Source organism: Taudactylus pleione, unplaced genomic scaffold, assembly GCF_031769625.1.
Source record: "Taudactylus pleione unplaced genomic scaffold, aTauple2 ptg000252l, whole genome shotgun sequence".
Taxonomy (NCBI): Eukaryota; Metazoa; Chordata; class Amphibia; order Anura; family Myobatrachidae; genus Taudactylus; species Taudactylus pleione.
This window is the reverse complement of record NW_028284654.1, coordinates 1,550,179-1,566,482: the sequence shown is the minus strand read 5'-3', so window position 1 is coordinate 1,566,482 and position 16,304 is coordinate 1,550,179. Positions and strand designations below refer to the sequence as shown.

At 45.4% G+C, this 16,304-nt stretch overlaps 1 protein-coding gene across 1 annotated transcript in view; it reads right to left on the bottom strand.

Annotated features, from left to right (window-relative positions):
- Window positions 1–9,183: 9,183 nt before the first annotated feature.
- Window positions 9,184–16,304, bottom strand: part of LDAH (lipid droplet associated hydrolase) — a 248,684-nt gene continuing 241,563 nt past the window's right edge. The window contains exon 7 of the mRNA XM_088480275.1: window positions 9,184–14,629. Within this exon, the coding sequence (XP_088336401.1) occupies window positions 14,441–14,629 (189 nt within the window). The 3' untranslated portion in view covers window positions 9,184–14,440. The remainder of the gene's footprint in view (window positions 14,630–16,304) is intronic.

The following is a 16,304-nucleotide window of genomic DNA, read 5'->3' as shown; positions in this document are numbered from 1 at the left end:
GACATCCTGCGCTGGTTCTCACTATGACAGAAGAGCCCCATACTGATCATCCTGCGCAGGTTCTCACTATGACAGTAGGGCCCTATGCTAACCACCCTGCGCTGGTTCTCACTATGACAGTAGGCCCCATGCTGACCATCCTGCTCTGGTTCTCACAATGACAGTAGAGCCCCATACTGATCATCCTGCGCTAGTTCTCACTATGACAGTAGGGCCCTATGCTAACCATCCTACGCTGGTTCTCACTATGACAGTAGAGCCGCATACTGATCATCCTGCGCTGGTTCTCACTATGACAGTAGGGCCCTATGCTGACCACCCTGCGTTGGTTCTCACTATGACAGTAGGGCCCAATGCTGACATCCTGCGCTGGTTCTCACTATGACAGAAGAGCCCCATAATGATCATCTTGCGCTGGTTCTCACTATGACAGTAGGGCCCTATGCTGACCACCCTGCGCTGGTTCTCACTATGACAGTAGGGCCCCATGCTGACATCCTGCGCTGGTTCTCACTATGACAGAAGAGCCCCATACTGATCATCCTGAGCTGGTTCTCACTATGACAGTAGGGCCCTATGCTGACCATCCTGCGCTGGTTCTCACTATGACAGAAGAGCCCCATAATGATCATCCTGCGCTGGTTCTCACTATGACAGTAGAGCCCCATACTGATCATCCTGTGCTGGTTCTCACTATGACAGAAGGGCCCTATGCTGACCACCCTGCGCTGGTTCTCACTATGACAGTAGAGCCCCATACTGATAATCCTGCACTGGTTCTCACTATGACAGTAGGGCCCCATACTGATCATCCTGCGCTGGTTCTCACTATGACAGTAGAGCCCCATACTGATCATTCTGCGCTGCTTTTCACTATGACAGTAGGGCCACATACTGATCATCCTGCGCTGGTTCTCACTATGACAGTAGAGCCCCATACTGATCATCATGTGCTGGTTTTCACTATGACAGTAGAGCCCCATACTGATCATCCTGTGATGGTTCTCACTATGACAGTAGAGCCCCATACTGATCATCCTGCTCTGGTTCTCACTATGACAGTAGAGCCCCATACTGATCATCCTGTGCTGGTTCTCACTATGACAGTAGAGCCCCATACTGATCATCCTGCGCTGGTTCTCACTATGACAGTAGAGCCCCATACTGATCATCCTGCGCTAGTTCTCACTATGACAGTAGGGCCCTATGTTGACCACCCTGCGCTGGTTCTCACTATGACAGTAGGCCCCATGCTGACCATCCTGCTCTGGTTCTCACAATGACAGTAGAGCCCCATACTGATCATCCTGCGCTGGTTCTCACTATGACAGTAGGGTCCCATGCTGACATCCTGCGCTGGTTCTCACTATGACAGAAGAGCCCCATAATGATCATCCTGCGCTGGTTCTCACTATGACAGTAGGGCCCTATGCTGACCACCCTGCGCTGGTTCTCACTATGACAGAAGGGCCCCATGCTGACATCCTGCGCTGGTTCTCACTATGACAGAAGAGCCCCATACTGATCATCCTGCGCTGGTTCTCACTATGATAGTAGGGCCCTATGCTGACCATCCTACGCTGGTTCTCACTATGACAGAAGAGCCCCATACTGATCATCCTGCGCTGGTTCTCACTATGACAGTAGGGCCCTATGCTGACCACCCTGTGCTGGTTCTCACTATGACAGTAGAGCCCCATACTGATCATCCTGCACTGGTTCTCACTATGACAGTAGGGCCACATACTAATCATCCTGCGCTGGTTCTCACTATGACAGTAGAGCCCCATACTGATCATCCTGCTCTGGTTCTCACTATGACAGTAGGGCCACATACTGATCATCATGTGCTGGTTCTCACTATGACAGTAGAGCCCCATACTGATCATCCTGCGCTGGTTCTCACTATGACAGTAGAGCCCCATACTGATCATCCTGCGCTGGTTCTCACTATGACAGTAGAGCCCCATACTGATCATCCTGCGCTGGTTCTCACTATGACAGTAGAGCCCCATACTGATCATCCTGCACTGGTTCTCACTATGACAGTAGAGCCCCATACTGATCATCTTGCGCTTGTTCTCACTATGACAGTAGAGCCCCATACTGATCATCCTGCGCTGGTTCTCACTATGACAGTAGAGCCCCATACTGATCATCCTGCGCTGGTTCTCACTATGACAGTAGAGCCCCATACTGATCATCCTGCGCTGGTTCTCACTATGACAGTAGAGCCCCATACTGATCATCCTGCGCTGGTTCTCACTATGACAGTAGAGCCCCATACTGATCATCCTGCGCTGGTTCTCACTATGACAGTAGAGACCCATACTGACCATCCTGCGCTTGTTCTCACTATGACAGTAGAGCCCCATACTGATCATCCTGCGCTGGTTCTCACTATGACAGGAGGAAGCCATACTTTTTAATAATGGGAAGCAGCCATGGCTGCATAGCCTGGTGCTCACTGAGGAATGTGGGAGGACTATGATGAACATTTTAATTTCTTATATTCAATAGCCCATTCATTTTAATGGATTTCGACAGGTAACATTCTGGAAACCGCACTGAAATGAATCTAAACATTTTGCTTTCAAATTAAAGACCATTGTTTAACACCTAGAAAGGTGATTATTATATACCAGAAATCATTATTTATTAACCATTATTTTACATATTAAGCAGCAAAGTACAAATAATATTTAATCCTTTACATCAGTCTCTGCTCCAGTGGAGCTTACAATCTCAGTGCGATTTGCTCTCAGTGCGACATTTATTCCTTATAGTGGCGTGAGAGTGTGTTCTCCGCTAAGTAAACCTTCTCACACTGATGTTTCACAAGTCGGCAATGCATTTTTGCAAAATCAATGCAGGTAATCAGAGGGCAGGTGGCGCTTTTGTTAGATTCTATTGCACCTACTGTACACGGAAGACTGCTATCCTGAGCAGTACCGGTGTATTTAGGCTTAGTATTATATGTATCCTGCTGTTGTCTTGGACAGGGTGAGGTGAATGGAAGACATTGCACACTTACTGCAAAATTAACAAAACCATTCTGCATATAAGCATATATATTATCTGTGCGTATACTTGCAAATGTCTATCATTTGTTTGTGATTCATCTTGCACCTGAATATTATGAATATATAAAAGTTAACTTAAAAATAAAGGTAAGTTTCTAAAGTAACACATTGTGATCATTTACAAAAAAAAATTAAAAATATCAATATAATATAACGCCAGCATATTATTATAATGGATTGACATTCATATAGCTGATTGCAGCTTCTTGTGGGGATCTTGCTGTTGCAACCCCACTGATTGTCAGCATGGGAGTCATATTAAACAGAATGGGTTGTCCAAAAGTGGTCAACATCAGCTAAGCCATTAAAAAAAAAAAAAAAAGATTCTGCACCAGGTAAAGGATCTGCGCCAGGCAACATAATGCCTAAATTGATCCCCATGACGCCTCATACACACAAAATAATATTGCCATGGAAATTATTACCATTTTGCAAATGAATCAACCACACACAATCGCAATGTGGAAGGCAAGACCTGCACCTCCCCACCAATCAGAGTTCATCGAGTGATCCCGATGATTTGCCTACTACTCCGATGTTAGAAGATTGGCGCATGTGCAGGATCTGTACTGCGAGATATCTCGCAGTTTACCAAAGCGGCAGCCTGGTTGACAGGCTGCGGCAGTTTGGGGGCGGCGACTGGGCAGGGCCGGCCTGCATCCCCGATAATGAGGGCTTCGCCTCTGTTTTCTGGGAGTGCAGAGGCCTCGGCTATGTATGCGAGACGTCCATCTGAGTAAGTGATCCTCGCGTGCACCAGGCGCCTCCTGCTGCCTTAGTACATGTGAGCATCGCTGCTGCGTCCTTGCTAACAGCGTACAACTCTGGAACAGGCCCATAGTTCAGAAGGTCTTGTACCCATCTAACCCTCAAAGTGACAAATGTAAAAGAAATCCCCCTGGTGAAGGCCTACCTGGAAAAAAATAAAAAAATATATAGAGATCACAGTGCGAACATAAATAGAATCCTAATCCTGAATGTATATGTTACTCACCCCTCAGGCGAGATTTTCATGTCTTTAATGGGGAGTATGGGGAGAATGTATCAACTCTTCTACATAGGACAAAGGCCATTGCCATAGTAACCAATCAGCTTCTAGTTATCATTTATCAGGTACATTCTATAAGATGATAGTTAGAACTTCAAGCTGATTGGTTGCTATGGGAAACACCTCCACCTGACCTCTACGGAAGGTTTTGTAAATCCCCCTCCCCCCATAGTCACCAATTGTAGATAACTTCAAATCAGTACACACTGCAGTGTGTAAGGATCATCCGAAGGACTCTCCGGGTTACACTACAGCAGCGATTCTGGCTTCAGGGTGACGTTCCAGGCACCCTGCTAGTCAGATGCTTGGGCTGTTGGGCAGCGATGGTGTCGCCCGAAGGGCTCTGCGCTCCGAGCGGTGGCACCAGTCAAACATCCCTATGTCCCTGCTTACACCTGTTAAGCCAGACAGGCTTCTTCAAATCACCCGAGCCTCATTCGCTGAGACATGTACATGTGCTGTAGTGCAGTTGCGTGCTCTCTCCAAAGTCCTGTCTCCGTAGGATAGCTGAGCAGGATCCAAATGGAGAACTCGTAGTTTGGAACATCAATACCAGAAATACGTTCTAATGACCATGAACTGTGACATAGCATAACTATCTCTGGAGGACGAGGGGAACACCATTGTTCCCAACTGAAGTCTGTATGACAAACAAATGTTCTATGGAGAACCAGGACTCTCTAGGAGTAAAAGACAGCCTCAAGTGCAAGCTGCACACGTAAAAACCCCCCAAAAAACAAACAAACACAAAATGTAATACAATAAACAGCCAAAAGGACATAAAAACCAGCAAAACAATAGACTGTAGTATGTTTATTGCTTAAATGTACACAAGTTAATTAAATTAAAAACAATTAATGACAACTTAAAATGTGTTTTAAATGTGTCTTGGTGAAGAATCGGTTTTATTGTTTCGGAGACATTGCTCGAGGTCTCGGATAAATGCCTGGCACAGTTACTTTCTAAGAGGAAGTAATAAATTGGCCCATAAAATTGTGATTAGCTTTAAAGTTGAAACATCTGATAATCATAAGAAGGTATTCAGCTGCAAGCACAGGGATTTACTAGTCAGTTCTTACACACCACCGTTAAGCAGTAATGCAAATGGAACAGTAGGTAAAATGGAACATAAGGCAGCAAAAAAGCCATATGATTATTGACAGATACGCTGCCAAGAGGTACAAGCGAGATGTCCAGGAGCAGGCGACGGAGCTAGTCTCAAAGGGATCAGGTCTGGTGTTCGCCATTAAAATAAAGTGTACATTTTTGAATGTTTGGTCTTTGTTACATAATTAACATCTACAGGTCTCATTGGGGGAAATATATGACAACGAGTACACGGTGACAATGGTGCCGTAACCCACCGAAACCTTTATCTATAATTTATTCTAATACACTTTAGAAGACAGGCAACCGGATACACTTCAGAGACCACATTGGGCATCGCTCTAACATTCAGAAAAGGGGCAGCACATTGCCCTTAATCTCAGTAATCAGTGAAAAGCTTTACATGTATCTATCTGTAATAACATATCAGTGAGCATTATAAAGAAGTGTTACAAGCTATAACAAACAAATATGACAATAAAGCAGATAAGAGCTGGGGGCCACAGGTGAAGCCTCAAGGGCCGAATGCAGCTCTAGGTCCACATGTTGCTCACGACTAATTAGAAGGTGAAATTAGTACATCCCTTTACTGTACATCCCTTTACTGTACATCCCTTTAATCCACTAGTTTCAAATAAATGTCCCCCCTATTTCCTTACTATCTAAAGACAAGCATAGAACAGTGATTAGTACTGCGAGGCATGTCGTGGCTTGCAGCAATTTATATTACATAGTACAGTGAAGACATTAAAAGCTGTAAACCTATAATGAACAGACCAGAATAATAATAGATTATTTTTTTCCACCTGTTGCCACAAATTAACATTTTGTAAAACAATAGCAAAATTAGCTGAAAAGGATGGTTATTTCCATTGTAAAGTCCAACATTTCCTTTTTTTCATATTGTACGTTATTATTTGACGTTGTTATGTCTCATTAGGATAATGATTTGCTGAATTCCCATGAGGATTCTTACAATCCACAAAAATATTGCCTACTCTGTGTAAAGTCTCTTACTGCATGTACAACAGAATTCTATGGTAAAAGCCTATCCTGGGCCTTCCAACTGAATGGATTTGGATGAAAACTTCACAGAGGGCTGGTAATTGGTCCGGGATGCCTAATCCCGGTCAGACCTCACAGCGGAGTGTGCTGGGCAGAACTTTGACCCAGGGAGCCTGTTCTGGGCCTTCCACTGGATAAATTTGGACGACATCACGTACTGTCGATGAAAAATTCACAAAGTGGTAATATTGGATCCCAGAAAACATAGTAGGGGGTTGAGGTCCCTGGTCGGACCACCCATTGGTGTACGCTGGATAGAACTTTGACCAGATGACGCTGGGTAGAACTTTGACCCGGGGAGCCTGTTCTGAGCCTTCCACTGGATGGAATTTGATAACTTCACAGACTGGTAACATTGGATCCCAGAAGACATACTAGGAGGTCGAGGTCCCAGTTGGACCTTCCGTTGGTGCACGCTGGGCAGAACTTTGATCTCAGGAGTCTGTTCTGGGCCTTCCACTGGATGGATTCGGATGAAAACTTCACAGAAGGCTGGCAATTGGTCTGTGATGCCTAATAAGTGGTTGGGGCCCCGGTTGGACCTCTTGGCAAATTGCACTAGGCAGAACTTTGACCCAGGGAGTCTGTTCTGGGCCTTCCACTGAATGGATTTCGACGGTATCACATAATAAAATTGAATAACTTGAAGATACACCCCTGCACCGACTGGGATGAAACCAATGCGAGGTGGTCCAGTTGGATCCTAGCCAGGTTTCAGTGGGGTTAGAATCCCGGTCGGACCTACCGTTGGTGCACGCTGGGCAGAACTTTGAGCCGGGGAGCCTGTTCTGGGCCTTCCACTGGATGGATTTGGCTGAAAACTTCACAGAGGGCTGGCAATTGGTCTGGGGTGCCTACTGGAGTGGTTGGGGTCCCAGTCAGACCTCACGGTGGAGTGTGCCAGGCAAAATTTTGACCCAGGGAGCCTGTTCTGGACCTTTCACTGGATGGATTTGAACAACATCACATAATAAAACTTAATAACTTGAAGATTTAAACCTGGTCAATGCCGAGTACTTCAGCTAATATAAGAATATTTGGGAATTGGGGTCAGAACCAGCTACCTTAACTACAGCATCCGCTCTACAATAATAAATAAAAAACAGAATGGTGGCAGCAAGGAAGCTTTTGATTCTATAATTTCTATTCAAATCTCTAATTGGCATGCAAAGAATTTTGGATAAAAGTCACATATACATTTCAGAAAATGTAATACACAGTCGCCAAGCTTGGTTTGGCTAGCAGACCTGGCTAAGGTGTTCTCAGACTGTAGCAACAAACCCTGACAACCGGCTTCTCATTTTGGGATGGATGTCTGAAAATAAAATAAAATATAGATATTACGTTTTCCTGAACTGAAAAACAGGAGAGTTGTTCCCCAAAGTATTGAAATGCTAAGAGTACATTTGTGACCCGCTGTGGGAATCAACAGCTGGAGCATTTGGCAGAAACAAAAAAATAAATAAATATAAATATTTTTTTGGTGGAAATTCCCTGCATGTTCTTAACATTCAGTGAAAAACCCCAATAATTGCTGCATGCAGACAAAGCTCTGATAGCAACTTTCTGAAATTAAATATTTGGGGGAGTGTCTAGAAATAAAAGACATTCGGCCCTTGATAAATAATTCAGACCACCCACCAGAGATCTCTGTACGTGTATACTGCAATCTCTGGTCTTACTGTTCAGAATCATCACCACCCACAGCACATACAGTAAGATAAATTGAAGTTATTTTCTCTATAATTTACTACCTTAAAACATAAAAATTACCACCAGGCTTGGTCAGTTGGAATGTACCGCAGGCTCGTTAGACTTGGTCAGATGGAATGCACTGCAGGCTTGTTAAACTAGTCGAGGATTAATATTTCACATTACTTCAAACACAGACAAGGGATCAGTGAGACGTAATACAAGGCTGATGGGTATGTAATAGAATTAAAAAAATAAGCATTTAAGGGTCTATATATGATGGCGTTTAGAGGGCATGGGTAGCATCAGTGCTATTTACCATGCTGGGGCTGCACTGAGAAAACCCCCTTCCATAGTGATGACAATTTTCAGATTTCCGTCAGCCTAATGCTGCGGTGAATGGAGGAATTATGCACTTTTGGGACTCTCACTGGCTCTTATTTAAAAAGTACACTGGATGCACAAGGCAAAATGCTTTAGTCTACCCACAACACTTTAAAGTGCGTCTGTAGACTGCGCCCATTAAAGATGCCTCTGCAGACTAGAATTTCACCTGCGTTCCATGGAACGCGGAAAAAGAGACGTTGAGCAAAAGTCAGAACGTCACAGTAATGGTGCATACACACGGTCAGATTTGTCAGATCATCGATAACGATGAACGATTTCATCAATAATTTGGATGATTTTGTGAACGATAGAACGATTTCTGACAGTATTAAAATGTATGAAATCGTTCAAATCTTACTGCAAACACAGTCGATGTCAGATATCGTTATCTGACATGCGGGAAGGCGCATCGTTCGATGCATGCCCAACAAGTCAAAGATATGAACGATTGAACAATTTTACAATTGTTATCGTTCAGATCTTTAACAAAATCTGACCATGTGTATGCAGCATAAGACCTAGGCCCTCATTCAGAGGCGGTCGGAGGATGCAAGCGGTCGCTCAGAAACTGGGCGGCGCTTGCATCCTGACCGGCCGCCTCTGTTTCGGTCGTTAGGCTGTGGGTTTACACCCACAGCTCTAACGACCGCTAGGGTGATGGTCGCGATGGTCATAGACCATCGCGGCTTACGACGAGACCCTAGGGTAGGGTCTCACTTGTCGTAAGCCCCGGAGAGCTTCTGGCTCTGTCAGAGCCGGAAGCTCTCCACTGACATCACTAGTGATGTCAGTGGGGCCTCCCCCAAACGGCAGGCATTCCCATGGGAACGCCTCCGTTTGGGCTGCCACCCCCCCGGCCCGCCTTCCAAACGGGGCGAGCTGTCAATCCACATCGACAGCTCGCCCCCTTTGGAAAGAGACCCGCTACAACCGGCGCTGTCGGTCGTAGCGGGTCTCACGCATGCACACGAAGGAGCCGACTCCCTCGTGCGCATGTGCACTGGACAAACATCGAGGCGGCCGTGTGGCCGTACGGCCGCCTCTGAATGAAGCTCCTAATCTCTTACCACTTTTCTTACTTTTGTGTGTTTGAACAATTGTTTTTTCTGACAATCTTTATTGTTCTGCCTAATTGAGGGATGCACAAAATAAATTTTGCACACTGCTCGAACTGTGTACAGATGACCTGATTGTGCAATGCTGAATGCAGATTCCTGATTATCGGGAATCTGTGCGAGCGCAGGACCTGTTCTGCAGAACGTGTCCTGCATGATCGCACGTAGCCCCCCGTATGCCTCTGCCTGGTTGAAAGGCAGAGGCATCAACAGGGCGGTGTTGCGTGGAGGGCCGGTGTTCCCGAAAATGGGCACGTGTTGTCAGGGTCGCCATCGGGTGGGGACTGCTGGCACTGGAGCCCCGGACACTCGGGGGTGCCTGTCTGCTGCTACCGCTTGGCGCCCGATAAAACAACCCCCTTCAGTTAAAAGTGACAGACCCGGGGGCCCGCTAATACCAGTGCGCCGCCCGCTACTAACCCACCCACGCCACCGTCCATGCCCCTGCATGAGAGTGATGGGCCCAGGGCTCCCCTCCCGCTCTGTCTCCTACCTACGCCGCGGACTCTACTGCTCACCACTGATACCAGACCGCCAATCCAGAAAGCAGAAGGAATGGGAGCATCCAGTAGTCGCCCAGACCTCAGGTACCATACACACTAACCTGGCCCCTTTGTGATAAGGGTGCACGGACGGGAACCAGAAGGAGGGCACGGGCAAGGCAATATATATATCCCGCATTTTGGAGAGCTGAGAAGGGTGACCTGTGGGAGGTACAGTATATACCTGTATTGGCCACATATACTTTGGAATACGTACTATGGCTATCCTGATGTTTTTGAACTGGGAGATTTTTTATAAGGAATAGAGAACTTGGAACTTACATACAAAAGTGATATATGATATATAAGAGCATTTTTTTTTATTTCAACTAATATTTATATTTTTTTCAATGTTGTTTGTCTTGTATACCTTTATTAGGCACAGTTAGAAATTATAGAATAAATACATTGCTTATTGATACATTTTTAGTAAAACCAAATTATTGGCTATTATACAGTTATGGATTATTTTACACACAGGCGCATGCACTGGTAACATTCCTATTTATTTGAAAACATCTACAGGGGTCCCTTGTATTATCCATAACCAGCACTGAACTCTTTCTAGCGGGAGGAATAATGCCACAGCCAGGATAACCCTTTCAAAGGATCCCTGGGGAGTTGGGGACTCCCAGGCCCGGGTTGATAGTGTAGTGTAATTGAAAGAGTTAAAAATATTGTCTTTTGCAGTAGAACTACAGGTCCCAGCAAGTCTCCCCCGCATGCTGGTACTTGGAGAACCACAAGTACCAGCATGCGGTGCATTAAGGGCCCGCTGGTACCTATAGTTCCATTGCAAAAGAAATATTAAAATAAACATGGTACACACACACTGTGAAAGTACAAGTTTATAAACACATGCATGTACACTCACTATCTCACATACTCACCTAGTATCCCTGAAGTCATTCATGTCCCCTTTTCCAAGTAGTAATCCATGTGTCCCTGTAAAAAAAATTCCATACTCACCTCTCCCTATCCGTGAATCACGTCCTCTTCTTTCCATGTAGGCATCCACGGGCATGGTAAAACAAAAAAACAAGGACATTAAGCTGAATGTTACTCAGCTGGCCGGCGCTGTCCACCATTTCGACTGATGGTCGGGATGGTTATCCCAGCCTGCAACCTCGGTCGCAGTGCTGGAATCGAAAATGCAGCGAGTGGTGTCAACAACCTTTTGCCTCATTTGCATATTTGTTTGTAGCTTTGCAATTCTGTCGACTACTGATTAACTCCCAAAGTGCAGTAATGGAATTCGGAATGCAAGTTCTCACGAGCAGGGCCCTCTTTCCTCATGTGCTTTTCCTTCCCTTACTACTATCAGCTACTCCATACTATATACCATGGCAATTAACCCTTGGTTTCTGCCACCCTGCTGCTTATTTGAGTATTATGACCACTAATGCGGCAATGTGTATAAACCATGTCCTTATACTGTACAGTACGTCACTGTTTTCTATGCTCATTCTTTTTATATTTATGTACTCTGTTGGCGCCATATAAATAAAGGATAATAATAATTTGCTGACCAGCTGTAAACCTGGTCAGGGTGCCCAAGCAGCTCCGCCTTCCGGTACTCTGCTGCGAGGTCATGCCCCATTTTCGTGCGCACATGTATAAGGGATGCCGGGGATGACGTTTACAACCCCAGTACATCCCTGTTTGCAGATAACCCTGACAGGCCAGAGCTGCGCATTACACAGTCACTGTTCTCTGCTGTTGGAATCAAACAAGCAGCTAAATGACAGTAATCTGGTAAACAAGTGTGGCATCTCCCAAGGCACAGTATGGGCTGCGCTCAGGCAAGAAGGGACAGCAATTCCACTTGGGACTGGCCACAAAATGCCAGTGGTCACGGTTGTATGTACATGTATGGAGTGTACATGATAAAAAAGAGTCTAGGTCTTTGCCATGTGTTGCGTGTTGACGTTGTACATCATGCCAATATCTGAGGCACAGCAGTGCACACCGTCATGCTCCATATATGCAGCTATGATAGCGAGGTCAGATTCTGCAGGGGATCAGCCGCAGTCAGGGCCATGGTTGTGTCATCAGGCGCTCGGGGCGACTCAGATCGGGACGCAAAGCAGCGCACTTTCGCTGCCATCAGGGGAAGGTATGCAAAATCTGCGATCGCACGGCAAGGCTTAAGGACGCCCTCTATGTCTTAAGAGAGCGACGGCAGAGCGAACGCACGCCGGTCTAAAGACGCCCACTTTTCTTTCTTAGCACACGTCATCTCCAGTAAGTTTAACATCGAGAGCCATAGGAAATGCTCGCAGCCATTGAGGTCGACCCTACCCTGCCGCAAGCACTGTGATCACTGCAGGCTGAAATACAACCAAGTGCCGCGTACAATGACGCTTCCATGCTAATTATGCACACCCATAAAACGCTGTTTTGATGCCCAGACACGCTTGCGTTCACAACACCACTCCCCCGTTCACAAGCACCTTCCCATCACCACCCACAAACGGCACTGTCACTCAAAGTAGCGTCCAGTCTGTGTCCTACGAGCGCACAATTGCCTCACGCAGTGAGTGCCTCGCGCATGCGCATATTGACGCATACGGGCAACTATTGGCCATAGCGTGCATTCGTGGCTTAGCGTCCGGGTCTGTATCAGGCGCTCAGTGCTCAAAGTTCTCAGTGCAACACCGCGATCCCCCCCCCCCATCAAGCTGGAGATATTTTGCAATTTGGAGACCATGGTGATATAAAAAAATCTGCATCATATTTAATTAATAATGGGGACTCAGACTAATTTAAACTAAAATTTGGGGCAAGCCTGTCTCTCCTCTATCTATTATATATATAGGGTGTTTGCAAGTCTTATTGGATGACTGTTTTTTGTTATTGTTTTTTTTAGCCATCAGTCATTTTTCAGTTTCATTTATACTTCTGTAAGAAATGAGGACTAGCAGAACATGCATCTCTCATCTCTTCTATCCATATATTACACTTCTGATGGTTACTTTATTGTCCCTTTCCTTTGCCAGAGAGCGCATTCTAGCGGAAAGTCTCTTCATAGTTTTTTTTTTAAAGACAAAGGGGGTCATTCAGACCCGCTCGCGAGCGCAGGACGTTCGCAAGCGGGTCGATGTTAACCCAATGCACATGCGCACGACGGAGGGAGCTCCGTCGTGCGCATGCGCGAGACCCGGACGGGCTCTCCGTCGCTCCGGGTCTCGCACCAAAGGGGGCGTGCTGTCGAAGTTGATTGACAGCACGCCCCCTTTGGTGGGCGTGCCGGGGGCGCTGCTGTCAGAGGGAGGCGTTCCCATGGGAACGCCTACCATCTGAAGCCAGCCCCACTGACATCAGTGGTGATGTCAGTGGGAGTGATTTTGGCTCTGATAGAGCCAAAATTACTCCAGGGCTTGCGGCAGCAAGACCCTACCGCAGGGTCTCCGTCGCAAGCCCGATGGTCTTGACCATCGCAACCATCATCATGGACACTCGCTATAGCTGTGGGTGGTAACCCACAGCTATGCGAACATCCATAAGGCCGCTCCATTTTCATGTAGGAGGGCCCTGATTCAGAGCGAGCGCTCTGGTTAGAGCGTCCGGCTCTGAATCAGGCCCAAAGTCACGTTCCCAAAACTCTCCTCCCAACATATGATTTGCACATTTCCCGCGTTTCGCTTCTAGGCCAACATTTCAATGGCAGGAAGTCAAGTGTGTTTGGACTAGTAATAAGAAAGCTGTAATTCATCCTAAAGTCTATCTAAACGATACTAAAAAAACAAAAACAAACCAAAACTGTTTAATCGTATAAACTACGCTACTGGGTCATAAAACGTAATTAAAACTTGACGCATTACAGAAGTAAAAGGTGTCAGATACATTGGTATTGGAAATATATAAAAGGTCCAAGTGCAAAGGGCCTCGCTCCTATACCTTTGGCTGGCGGCCATTTTTCGTGTGATATTTTCAGTGCCATCTCCTGACTTAAATATATCACCAAGAAGATGGCTGCCAGCAGCAGGTACACTATAAGGCAGGGGTCATCACGCATTCTGGGTTCAGGATGTTTGGCACTTGGCCTCCCCTTTGCAAAAGTGCCCATGTTTTCTGCACATGCGCTTATTATAGAGACGTTACTGGCACTAGTTAAAATTATGTACAGAAATTTGTCCTCACTTTTAACAAAGTGTATATTTTTTTTGCAGCACATTGTGCTATATATTAAATGAGCGTTCCCCGGTATTCTACCCACCATGACCACTTCGGGATTGACATGCACAAAAAGCCAGACAAATGTTTATCAGAAAGTGCATGCACTGTTTCATTATTGTATATTATATTTATGATTATCAGCCTCAAAGAGCAATTAAGAACGCACTTAAAATGAACCCCTGTGTGTCCGTGGCCTAGAGCGGGATCCGGGCAGAGCAGAGCTCAGAAGTTAGATTGCTCTTTTAACCAGACTCTAATCATGGCAGCTACTTCCTTGCTGGAATCCAGGACGAAGGCATGTCTGATCCCTTTCTCACAGAGCCAGATATTAGCTTTAGGAAAGTCCCTCCTGATGTCGTCGTAATACTGAACAGGACACCAGGCGTCTGTGGCACCATAGTAGAAAATGAGCTGATGAGAGAAGAAAGAACATTCTGTCAGGCGCTCACATGCGAAGTGACATTATGTATCTGTTAGTTATGCATAATACTTTTTTCGCTTTGGTTAAAATAAAAGCAAATGGCATAGAATATATTTGTTTAAGCATTTCTGCAACATGGACTGCCAAACGCCTGGAGATAAGTACATTAATATGTTATAAGTATAACTTGGCAAGGGACTGTTAACAACGGAAGAGCAGAAATAATGACACCCGGATAATTAAAATGCCGACAGATACATGTGTTTTTTTGCTTTTTATTTAATTGTACCTTGGCAAGACACATGTACTATATCATTTCTCCTATGTCCCTGTAGTAAAAAACATTTAGGTCAAAATTCATGTTTACTGCTTTCTTGAAAATTTACTTTAGAGTTTATGAGCTGTATTCAATTTGAGCGGACCCGCGATACTTTTCCGCCTCCCGGACTTTTCGCCTACATCGCGTGTTTTGCAGGCGGAAAAGTATTGCGCACGTGCCCGCTTTACCCTGTATTCAATTTGAAAGTAGGCGAAAACGGAACCCTGCAAAACTTAAACAAGCGGAAAGTACCGTCAGATTTTGGGAAATCAGCCTGACACCCCCCAAAAGATGATCTGACATGGGGGTTCACTATGGTACCCCCCGATTTGGCTTGCAGAAGGTATTTGGTGTTTTTAAACGGGCTCAATAGCTGCTAAACAGCGTTTTTGTATAAGTGGTGCAGAATAGTATTCAGGAGTATTTTTTCCCAGAAAATAACTTATCCTAGCATATTTGGGGTACTTGAAAATGGGGATCAACATATTTTAAAGTTGCTAAAGTTTAAAAAATCATGAAATCCACCTTCCGCAAGCCCCTGCAATAAAAAAACACCTGGGGCATACTTGGGGCCCCCCCAGAGTCAAGTTCGCTAGTTTTTAACTTTGTACCCCATCATTTTTTTTTTTGCCCCCAAATTCAAAATGATTTTTTGGGGTGTTCTTAAGTGTGTTTAAACAGTTTTTTTTTTACACAGATTATCATTGGGGGACTGTCTGAAGGCTGCGCGGGGGTTCCCACAACGTTGCACCCCGAGACCCCAATTCTGCACTTTTTTCCGCCTGCTTTTCACAGGCTAAACTTTTCCGCCTATTACATTGCATTGACTTTCCGCCTAGGCGAATCTTCTCCGCCTGGCGAAATGACGTCATCGGCAAAACTTTTACGTGAATTACGGCTTTTCGCCTCAAACTGAATACGGGTGTATGAGGTCTATTTACTAAGCCTTGGATGATGATAAAGTGAACGGAGATAAAGTACCAGCCAATCAGCTCCTAACTGCCATGTCACTGGCTGTGTTTGAAAAATGACAATAAGGAGGTGGTTGGCTGGTACTTTATCTCTGTCCTCTTTATCTCCATCCAATGAATGTAATTGTATTGGCCCCAAAAACAAACAACACCTTCGGCGTACAACTATATACAAAGCACCTCCATTCCTACAACAAGGCTGATTTAGCATTAGGAGCAAACGGAAAACACTTTGCACCTGAAAACAACTATTAGTGGTCATTTCAATTAGGTGCGATTCTGCAATAGAGATTGTTTCATGAAACTTGCATGCATCACACGAATGCCACATCCTTTACACCTCCACATACCTGTCCCACATCGTTTACACCTCCA